This window comes from Enoplosus armatus, chromosome 14 (assembly GCF_043641665.1).
Source record: "Enoplosus armatus isolate fEnoArm2 chromosome 14, fEnoArm2.hap1, whole genome shotgun sequence".
Classification (NCBI taxonomy): domain Eukaryota; kingdom Metazoa; phylum Chordata; class Actinopteri; order Centrarchiformes; family Enoplosidae; genus Enoplosus; species Enoplosus armatus.
Genome location: NC_092193.1, coordinates 11,562,462 through 11,574,473, shown reverse-complemented (window position 1 = coordinate 11,574,473; position 12,012 = coordinate 11,562,462). Strand labels below are relative to the sequence as shown.

The window sequence follows — 12,012 nt, the reverse complement described above, 5'->3', positions numbered from 1 at the left end:
CAGCGTGCAATGTGCATGCCAATGCTGCTGCTAAATCGTTGAGCGAGGGCCTCAGGAGAAGTATTGAACAGGCTGTAGATGTTTCTGGGATTGAGCCATAACATCATATTAGCTTTATGACTGTGAGAGTAATTCAGCCTTACTGCGAAGCCTAGTGGACAGAAATCATATTCTGCTTTAAGGATAGAGGCTCAAGATGGATGCTCCAAAGTGTGGCTGTCACCCTGCTCTACAGATTGGTCTCCATTTCCAGTGCACGTGATAGTCATACCGAAGACAACACTTCTCCCGTCGAGTCCTGGAAAGGATCTTTTTTCTCAGTTTTCTCCAGATCAGAGATGGTGTGGATGGAGCCCGCCTTGATGGCAATGTCCTCTGTCTCCACCTCCCTGTATTTCCCTGACGGGTCCTTCTGAAAGACCTGCTTCAGCCTCTTCTTTACGTCAGGGTCGGGGCAGTACAGGTACTCATACAGGCCAGCAGCCAGGACGCCCCCCAGAATGGGTCCCACCCAGTACACCTACCATAAACAGCAAGACAAACGCCTTAATTAACCAACTGGTTTATCAGTGCCAATGGGAGATGTTTTATTCGGTGTCAATAAAATGCAGCACTGACATCTCTACCAGAACTGTCAAACCATCTTGCTCTGTTTGGGAAAAGAGGGTCAATCTTCATCAGAGGCAGGTGGATCAGTGTCTGCGGCATCAAGCATTTGTCTCCAAGAGAAGACACTTCTGAATATGATACCAGCCACAGTGACAGTTACTGAGTGTTATAAGCCAAGAACATCACACACACACACACACACACACACACACACACACACACACACCCACAACATGACACCATGCTGTCTGCAAATAGCTCAGTGGAAATAATTGCCAGGATACAAAAAATTCAGAGCTAATGCTATTTTACACCTTGTTCAGTGACATCTCATTATGTAGCTGGAGGTGAAAATGCTGTAAATCTGCGATTCCTTCGCACTTCTTTTGTTGGATGAAGTCAAGGTTGTTAATAAGCATTTAAAAACACCTCATTTAGGTTTTCTCCATGCATTTACTAATATAAGTGAAAGACTCCTATTTGATTACGTCTCTAGGTCACAGCTGTTTTACTGTTCTGGCAATGGTGCCGAAAATGTGACCTTACCAGGTTTCAACATGCCATACCAGGCTAGTGTAGTATAATAGAGTTTGCCCTCTTGAAAAACAAAATCATCTTTTGCTACTGCTAATTACTTACTTATATATATATTAGAGTGCAAATACTTACTGAAATGGCACATGACCAATAAAAGTGATCCAGTCACTATCAGGAGTAACTGGGTAATATTGTGGGCATGCAAACTCCTGAAAGAAAGAGTATCCTCTTAGGAAAGTATCTCTTACCCAGTGGTTCTCGAAGTTAAGTGTGACCATTGCAGGCCCAAAGGATCGAGCAGGGTTCATGCTGGCTCCTGTGTAAGGGATCTAGAAGGCACATAAACATAGTTTTCAGTCTAAATGATAAAATATCATATTTTTGATATAAGATTATCATCAGAGATTTTTTTTTTTTTAGATATAATGCTGTCTTACCTTGACCCACATGTCTTACACTGCAAAATAATATATGTATATATGCATTTGCTAAACAGACCTAGGGAGAAATCAGTTGAGCAGTGCGAGAGATAACATCTATTTCCCTGTGCATTCATTTGCTCTGCAGGGTTCAGGGAGCCCCCCAGAGATTGGTTGCTATGCGATGGCAGCCTCCAATAAAGATGTGCACGTGGGTGTGAATCAGTGAGAAGCGTACAATATCACACATTGAAGAATAGATGCTTTAATGCACCTGCTCTTTCTCCAAGAAGCATCGGTGCTTCAGCTTTCAGGGCATGCTAAAGAGTCTTGCACTTGGAACTCTTCTTGTTCTACAATTCTTTAATGTGCTGTGTTGAATTTGATGAATCTTTAAATCAGTGTTTCACCGTTGGGGTTGGGAGCGTAGAAAGTGTCAGACGTGGTATATGGGGTTGCAGAAGATTTCTAAGGCTGATGTATTGTAGTTAGATTTTCTTCTCGCTGGAGAAAAGACAATTTTGGAACACAACAAGAGGGTGAGAGGCCGAAATAATTTAAGAATTGCTGGTAAATATTCTCCTGACCTTCTTACCCGAACTGCCATTTCATATATATCTCTTATCTGACTTACTGATCGGTACTTACTGCAAATAAGTGACCAATAACTACAGCAAAGCCGATGGCAAGGCCAGCAGAGCCTCCAAGGTCTGTGCGTTTGGGATCACAGGTGGCGAAGACGGTGAAGACCAGTTCGAATGTGATAAGGAGCTCCACAAGAAGGCCGTGTCCTAATGAAATGTTGGTGTTCACCTTGGAAACAGAAGGTAACTGTAAGAAAAAGTAGCATACACACAAGTACAAATGAATATGGTCAGATCCTTACCGTGGTCACACCAAAGGAGCCTCTAACAGCAGCAGGTGTGACTAGGTAGAGGATCCCAGCTCCTGTAATGGCTCCCAGGCACTGAGCCAGCACATAGAACAACGCCTTTGCCAGGCTCAGCTTCCTAGTTACTACCATAGCTGCAGTGACCGCCGGATTAATGTGTCCACCACTGATGTGGCCAAAACATTGCACCATAGTGGCGATGCTCAGGCCAAAGCACAGGGAGATAAGGACAAGGTCAGCTGGGGGAGGCTTCTCCTCCCCTGCAGCCCAGTTGATGGTGGAGCCCAGACCGAGAAGGACAAAGATGAGAGTGGCTAGGTATTCTCCAGATACAGCCCTCCAGAAGTCCTTGGTCCAGATCCCTTTAAAAGCCACCATTATGCTCTGACGGTTACACCAGGACAGGAACCTCCTGGCGAAAAGAATAATGAGCAAAATGATTAGCCTACTTATGTATTCCTGGTGTGTGCATGTGGCTGGAAATGTACTGAACCCTATCAGGATGGCTGCCTCTGGGCACAACATTTATAACTCCACTAGGGATTTAAGCCAGTGACTTTCCATCACAAAATGCCATACAGAGCATTCTTTAAACATTGTGTACAGGGGCAAATTATCACACTTACAGTCAAAGCATACAATGTTTAATTGCTGTCACTCACTGAACTTTAAAAAGGCTGAAAAAAAAAAGCTGAAAATTAAAATTGAATATCATTACATTTTGTTCAGCAAACCTCCAAGGCAACAAAGTTGCATTGATAACTTCATTAATTTCTTTCCCAAGGTCAAAAGGCTAAAACTTACCAAATGCAATAACACGTTCTCCCTCTCTCTGTCCCCGTTCTGTGTGTTGTGTTTTCATTCATAAGTCCTGGTGAGTTAGTCAACCAGCAGAGACATCTCTCCCTTCATCACATCTAAAAGCTGAAATGGCTGTGACCTGCAGTACTTACAGGGAAGCAGCAGGCTGTGTGAGCGCAGGAGTGGAGCAGAGAGCAGGTCTGTCAGACAAACATGATCCACACATTGTGCCCCGGGATTGCATCCAGCAGCTTTATTAAGTTACTAACCGGGCATCACCTCACGGGAATTAAACAGGCTGCTCAGGGGGAGGAGTCATGAGATTTGCTTGCTGTGCAAACAGTAGCACTGTTGCACACAGTGACTCAGTCAGCCTCAGCATCTTAGTCATATCAGAGCTTTGAAAACACGCTGGAGTAAGCACTATATTTACAAAACCACTGCAGAAGTACACATTGAATTACCATTTTGTCAGATTAATAACTTATTAACCATTTCAATCTACCCTATTAAAAAAATGTCAAAAATAGAAAACTAATGATATTCTAAAGTAATTTTAGATTTTAGACAACAATGTACAGATTTTATAGCAATATTATTGTGATATCATAGGAGAAGCATGTTGTAAAAAATCAGTGGTGGAAAGTACATTAAAGTAAATATTCCAGTACAAATATTAGGTTTTTGTACTTTACTTGAGTATTTCCATTTTATGCTACATTATATTTACTACTCCACTACATTTCAGAGAGTAATATTGTACCATTTGACTTATTTGACAGCTACAGTTACTAAACAAATAAAACTTTTTCATACAAAACATATCATCTTATAAGTTATGATGCTTTGTTAGTGAAAAGTTGCAGCTTACATGTTACATGCTAATCTCTCAATAATAATAATGCAATAATATATTATATATTATAACATCTGAAAGGGACCATGCTGAGTACATTTTGTTGCAAATACTTTTGTATTTTTGAATTTTGAATGTTGGACTTTTACTTGCTTAAATTGTGGTATTGCTATTTTTACTTAAGTAAAGTATCTTCTTCCACCACTGGTAAAAATACACCCTAGTGCATAACTCTCACACACTCACCAAGTTCTGGTAAGAGTAAAATATGACATCGGTTTTATTCTTTAGGGCAATAAAAAAGTGTCTTCATATGTCCTTTTGACTAAAAAGCCAATAATCTTGTTATTGTGTAACAGGTGGGATCTGAGGCTTAATCTCAACGGCCTGGTTCACCAATCTATTGCAGGAGACATCCAGGCTTAGAGGATGTGTAACAGCCCTGAAAACAGTAAACCGTAAGTTTGCGTCAGTGTTGAGAAAGTAAGGCAAATAAAACTCCACATTTCTATTAGATCTGGATGAAGTGCACATGAACAAACCCACCTACACACACTGCTTTTCTTTAAATGTTCCATGATAAGCCTCCAGGAAGAAACATGGCTTATTTGGTGTGAAAAAGATAAACTTGTTATGATGATCAAACAGCATCCTTGTTGGATGAATACAGAGGTCACTGTAAGAAAAGACCCTCTCTTCTTTTTTACATTTGCCTGTTTTCATCAAAGACACTATTGGGCCTGAATGTTGGTGAGTTAATAAATAAACATAATGAAAACACCATAATTTTGTATATTAAGAATGTTTTGAGACCTTTTAGTATAATTGCTGAAATTTCTTAACTACTTAATAAAACTTAATGATCTGCACTCACAGAGCTTTTCCTATTACTCAAGGAACTCAAACTAACTTCAGATGACTAAAAACAAAGTAGCTCTTTGTATTTGTCAGTTCAAGTGCCAAAGGGGGAAGCTGTAGCTGCCTATTTTGGGTGCCCTTCTGATATTGATCTTCAGGAAATACAATGCAGACATGTGAAGGAGCTATATGACTTATACTGGAAGCAATTCCCCTTCGTTGGTCGACAGTGAGCATTTGAGGCCATGCTTGCCACAAAATCATAACACGCTTACCTCCTTCTATTGTCTGCAGCTCCTTCAGAAAAAAATGTCAAAAAGTGAGCCAAACTGATACTATTTTGGAGGGAAGCACATTTTTTTTCTCCATCTATTTCACATCACGACTTTTGCTCTAAGCCAACAAAAGTCTATTCCCTTCTAGAGGCTTGGTTCAGTTTCACCCGGAAATCTCAAACCCCCACAAGAGTTGTGCATTGACTCTTAATAGTATAATGAACTGAAGTGGAGAAGAGCCTCAAAGTGACACAAGCTAAAGATACTAATGCTTCATTTCATTACATATAACTTGGAATTGGATTACATTTTTGGATTCTGAATATTCAGAAATGAATGCACCCTGAACGAATGTTCCCTTTTCAAAAGGTATACATGTCGTACCGTGTTAGATACGGACAATGTCTTATATAAACATATGTATACATGATAACACAGAAAAGTACATTTGTGTCATAACTTGTCAAATCTATTGTAGCATTGTGTTTCTTCTTCATATCAGCAATTAAAAAAAAAAGTTCTTTGAGTGATAACTGCAGAGTCATTTAAAAAATGCATCTGTTACATTTTGTACTGCTCCGGGCATTGTGGAGGAAAACACACCACGTATCTAGTGTACTGATGTGACCGTGTAATGCTGCTTTTAAAAATACTAGATTCAGTGTTTTTATATCAAATGGTCTGACAAAGAGATTGTTTGAAAGTTTGAAGCAGTTGCATTTCATGTATTGATTTATGATGACTTGTAAACACAGACTAAACAACACTTGAAATAATAAAAACAGTATGTACGGAACTCTCAGTGGACACGCTGAATGTTTATTGTTTTGCTTGCTTGTTAAACATCATCCATCTTGTCAGAGCCCCCATTGTTAAGGCTCTTCTGCTAGAAAACTAAACAAAATGTTTTAATAATAATAATAATTTAATGATCAAAACGCATGCAATAGGAAAAAATGCCTCATGCAAACCCCCAATCTAAAAAAATGGTTACTGTTTGTCAAAACTCTTTGTAACAGCAATTTCATAATATCTATAGTCTGGGTGCACATGCTCACCCATGTGACATTTAGTAGCTTTTGAGGAAGTCCAGATCATGGCAGGAGCCACTGCTTAAATACTGCCGGTATAATAAAACTGGTCATCTAGAAAGCACCACATTAAACCTGCACAAACACTTTGTAACTTGTGGCAGTTTTGTGTGACCAAGCTTCGTAATGCTTTCAAAGACCATGTAGGTGACCTTGCTGCTCTGAAAGGACATTCCCTGGAGTTTTTCATGTGTTAATATGTTTCATGTGTTAATATTTGTCTTAAAGATCCTTCATGCTGCTTTAGGCACACACACACAACAGTTATGTTCACCATCAAGCAGCAAGAAGGTCAAGAGGAAAGTGAAGGTGATTTTAGATTTAGAGATATTACGAGGCCCACTGGATTGAAAAATAACTGCAAAATATATATTTTACCAGCACATTGCATCTTATAAAGTAAAATAAATGAGGTTTTTTGTACATTGACTTTTCTTTCTTTCTTTACATCTCTCTTATCTATCTTCATTTGAGATTGAGTACTCTAGTTTAAAGTCACAGGTTGAATACAATGACGTAAATAAAATACAGTGACCTACGTTTGTCCTCCGTGTGTGCACAACAATATTCCACCCACACACACACACACACACACACACACACACACATGCAATAACACGTGTAAAATCCCAAATGCATATTATTAGACGGATTTGTTGTGCTGCGATACCAAAAGTTGCCTGAAACGTAACCTTTGCTCTGGATACTTCACCTGCTCTCCAGGGGACTGACACGAAGGTGGTAGACGTTGACTTCTAGAGTTTCAACACGTAGAGGTGCAGCCAGGATATCATGAATGCATACTGCAAACAACTGCATATCAGTGTTAGAGTGACATGATCCCTCCTGTGATATATTGTGAAATGTGAAATATTTTTGTCATTTAAAGAGGAGATTTTTGAAGTCTCAATTTGGATGTAAAGACACACTACTCGGGAAGAGGAGGAAGATATATTGTCATCACTCGTCACTCTTCACCAATGCCAACTTGTATCCTCTTGCACCTCCAGTCGAAAACAGGAGCATAGAGGGGCACAGTTTTCATGCAAGGGGGGTCTCCTTTTTGCTTCTTTATGCTTGTGTTTGATCCCCTTTAGGGGGCAACTTAAGGTTTTCCACAATATAAACGTTTATGTCAAAGAAATTAATAAATGGTCAAACATTCTCCTCCACAATGTCATTGCTTCCAAGTTCATACTTTCAATTAAGGAAAACAAACAAAAAAGAGTCAACACCATGGATAAGACGGCAAACAGTAGCACCTTGTATTCATCATACAATTAGATACAACCGGCACCATATGCATAATTTGACAATTATGCATGCGATACAGTTTTATTTACAATGGTAAATATGGCCACTAGGCTTGCTCATTTTACATTGAAATTTAAATCTGCACACTATACAAACTGGAATATTAATGAGCTACAGAAATTGTTATGAAACAGTTTCTCAGTATCATGTGGAGGATCCTGTTTCTATAGTTCCTCCAGGCGTCACACACATCAGAGGAGGCCCCTCTTTACTAATTAAAAGCTTGCCTTAATTCTTCTGATTTGCATGTGTTTAAATTACACTTGGGTCAATTAAGGTTTGTTGATACAGTACGAGTTCTGTTTGATTAGAGAGCCGTCCCCCAGATCAGGTTGTCTGGTTTCAAGTGAAGTAATCTGTTAAAAGGGAATTCTTCTGTGCATTGAAAAGTCATTTGTTAATATGGCACTGGTCACCTTTTAGAGTCATTTTGGGAACTTATCCAGATAATGGATTTACAGTTTGTTATTGAAAGTATGGCTTGCACATTTTGTGCTTTACAACACATACCATTCAAGTAAAGTGGAGAACAACAACTTGCCACTGTCCAATACATCAGTGCATTTGTGCTCATACATACAAAAGCAGACACATACTGTAGCTTTAGCTTTAACTTAAAATTAAACCATAGAAATAAAAATAAAAATTTGCAATGACAATACAGTGGTTATCCATAACTAGACTTTTTAATAATAAATTTTGCCTGGGGATTTACCAAAGGCAGCATAAGCTGACTGTCACTGGTAACAAACATGTTTTCCTTGACGAGTAATACTGCCATGCTTCGTTAGACACCAGCTACCGCCTTTGTTAGCGCTGCGCCATGCCAAGTTTTCTACATGCCTTAGTGAAGAGAATCCCAACACTGTCGTATAATCTATAGGCTTGACAGGGAGCCAAATCAGTGGCCTCTTCTTGAAAGACAGGACTTGTTAGAGGGTTAATTCTTATTGAAGTAAATGAAGCAAATGGGAACAATCTGCCCGTGAAAGCTCATTTAACCTTTTGACACAGAGAGAAAAACAAGCTGCTAACTGTAAGACCATGTAATCATGCAATCATGCAAGAGGATGGCACAGTTAGTATGTATGCATCCAACATGCATGCAACCAGAATGAGTTTCCTGGGATAATTTTTTCCTACAAGGCATGACAACTGCTCTATCCAGTTAACAGTGGCTGCATCGTCTCTTACCTCTCCTGGATTACAGAAGTCACAAATGTACCTGCAATTTCCAAGCGACAGCCATTTGTGAGACGTAACACAAACCCCACATTTGTAATGGCACAGCGGGCCTGAAAGTGAATGCAGTCGTTACATGTTCTATGATCACCAATAGAGCCTACTACTGAGTTACTCTGCCACTACATTACAGTCACTCCAGATTTAAAGGATGTGAAGTAAGGTTGTTGTTGCCCTTTTATAGTTGCAGAACCATTGGGCTGAATGGTACGGAAGCCGAGAACAGCCGTACTTGCAATATTTTTTTTTAATGCCGTTATCTCGAGATCACGGGTTAATTCTTTCATTATCTCGAGAAAACGAGCTTTGTTGTCTTGAGATAACGAGATAATCAACCCCGTTATCACAAGAAAACAAAAGGTAATTTCCTCTTATTAGTCAACTTGTGTTTTACAGAGATCAGGAGCACCATGACAGCATGCACAGATGGCGTCTTGACGACTGTAGCAACTGATTTAAGCTGAAATTGTCAAATCAGGGAGTGCCCGTTATTGATCAACTTATCAGACTGTGAATCAAAGTCTAACAAAGGCAGATACTGCATTGCGTCAGCCCTTGTCATTTAAGGAGAAGACTACAAAATAAATTAACAAGAAAATGAATTTTAAAAAAATAACTCCAATAACTCGTTCTCGGCTTCTGCAGAATGGGATCATGATACATGCACATGTAATATATAAGTACATAGTTTCACAGCATAAACAGCCCCATTAAAAGCCTTCAACTTTGAACACAAAACTAGAGTTACAGTATTTATCATTCTGTTTGTGCCCTGATCTGCCATGATGCAATAATTGAACTCGGGGCAAGTTTGTCTTTGATTTCAGATTTCTGACTGCAACCATATGTATGTTAAGTTTTCAAGAAGTGCCTTTTTAATGAGAGAGTAATGTGAATTTAAGCTGCAGTATCAATATCAATGACCATGCCAAACCTAGTAGCAGGGCACAGGAAGCCAGTGTTTAAAGGTATTGTGTATTAATCACTTAGTGCATTACAACTAATTTCAGGTTGTGAACTCTGACAGGAGATGTAGTACATCACATGCTTCTCTCTTATAAGTATGAAGTGTCATACCTAGTTCTCATCAAAACACAAAAATGTCAATCTTTACAATAAACATCAGTAAAGGCAGTTAAACAACAAAACAACATTAGTCAACTGCAAAATGTATTCAATGTAAAATAGTGTAAGCTGTCAATGCTCTGCTCACTCTTTTTCTCTGCCTATACACTGCGAGCATTACAGCATTGTGCTGCTGCTCCTACAGTATTTAATCAGCCCCACCTCGAGGCCCTGACTCTAGTTTTCCTGTGAGGGAAAGACTTTGTTATAGTCATTTCCAATCTCCCTGTGTGCAGCCTGAAGTGTATGCTGCAGGGAGTGATGGCATCAGAGCCGAAATGCTAAACATTAACTGCTTATACTCAGTTTTCACATATCAATAAAACTTTTCCCAGTAAGTCAGGTGACCAAAATGTAATTAGTTCCAGTAGCTCGCAGTCTGTGCAAATCCTATGGACCAATAAACACACACACACACTTTCTCTTCCTTTCACTCTCCCTTTCTCTCTCTCTGTTTCTCCCTGTCTGTCTCCCAGAAGCACTCAAAAGACCTTGAGATTATAGTGCTGTTGGACAAAAACAACTTGACAAGATCCCAATGTTTTCTGCTGTGGGGAGAGGGCACATTCCATGTAAGCTTCATTACTCCTATTCAATCATCCAGAGAGTATACTCAGATTTTCTACTTGGGCTAACTTGAGCAAAATACATCATTGCTGTGGTACAAATGTAGGGCTAAAAGCCAATGTATCTTTCCTTTTATTCAAGTCTTGTTTTTTTACCTAAAAAAAGGAAAATGTGTATTGGTTTTTGAACATACCTAAAATATCACACCTACAAAGGTCAGCAACACAACAAGCGCTACTGTGTGATTAGCCCATTAATAATGATAAAAATGCTACAATAACTACGTCTGGCCCGGCAGTTTGTGGTGGCAGCTGGGCAGGAGCCCCTTTGAGTGAGGGCACCCAACTTCACCACAGGGCCAGGGAGTCCCCCCTAGTGGAGGATCCTGGTCCTAAATCATCCTGCCATTCACTGGTCACTTCATTCTTAGCGGATGAGGAACAACGCGACCATTGTGCCCTCTCATAGTGGCAGCCATCATAGTTTTGGGGAGGCTAAACCTAATTTGTGGGATGTTAACAAGCAAAGAAAAACTACGGATGGCTTAGGGGGGTCTGTCTGTTATCACAGCACTACATAGAACAGATAATATTGTCCTCTGTCCAGCATCTTACTGGACTGTAGTCTTGTAGTCTCCACTGTGTTCCTGATACGCAGGACAGGAAATGTTTTAGCTTGATACACAATTACAGAAAATGTCCCTGGTGGAATTCATCTGATTTTAGGAACTGCAACATGAAGGGAATCAGAATCAAATGCATCTAAGGAAAAATGAACTCAAACATTATTTGGACTCTCAGTCATGGTATTCACCTGATATATTACTCGGCCTGGATAACACTTAAGACTCCTGTCATGTGACCATACCTCATGTCATGAGGGGCCTTTATGGGAAAATCGCATCATCTTCAGCAGAAGTTATCATCACCTGCTGGGGATTTAATTTTAAGACCCCATCTCTCTCTCTCTCTCTCTCTCTCTCTCTCTCTCTCTCTCTCTCTGTGTCTCACTTTCTGTCTCCCTCATTCATTTTGACTTCAAAGAGATTCACTGGCCTGATAAGAATTTTCCATTGCTAATGCTGTTACAGAGCTACAGAAAAATATATAAAAAATGTGTACATAAACATTAAGACAACAAATGGAGGGCTCCAGATATACAAAAGCTATCAGCTGAACACCAACCACCAAACACAGTGACATTTCAGCGTGATCACTCAGTTGGAAAATGGCAAACAAGCAACTGGACTCACTTTCAAACACACACACACACACACTTCCACACTGAGTTTCAACCCAGCGATGCATATTTTACAAGATGTCACAAACATGCACTGTGGCATTCTAAGTTTTTAATATCCTGTCAGAGAGACTTGCATTGCAGAGTCACTTTAAACTGAGGATGACCTATCTACCTCCGTATGTCA

The 12,012-nt window shown here is 39.7% G+C and overlaps 1 protein-coding gene across 3 annotated transcripts; it reads right to left on the bottom strand.

Annotated features, from left to right (window-relative positions):
- Positions 1-265: 265 nt before the first annotated feature.
- LOC139295999 (aquaporin-4-like) lies at positions 266-3,502 on the bottom strand. 3 transcript variants are annotated; one of them, XM_070918241.1, is made up of 5 exons: positions 3,411-3,502; positions 2,452-2,869; positions 2,214-2,378; positions 1,395-1,475; positions 266-520 (listed from the first exon to the last, which is right to left on the bottom strand). In XM_070918241.1, the coding sequence occupies exons 1-5, from the start codon at positions 3,500-3,502 to the stop codon at positions 266-268; spliced, it is 1,011 nt and encodes a 336-aa protein (XP_070774342.1). The 3 variants fall into 3 exon arrangements, with proteins under 3 accessions (XP_070774342.1, XP_070774344.1, XP_070774345.1); XM_070918243.1 differs by lacking the exon at positions 3,411-3,502 and adding an exon at positions 3,262-3,323; XM_070918244.1 differs by lacking the exons at positions 1,395-1,475; positions 3,411-3,502 and having other exon boundaries at positions 2,452-2,841.
- Between the last annotated feature and the right edge of the window lie 8,510 nt (positions 3,503-12,012).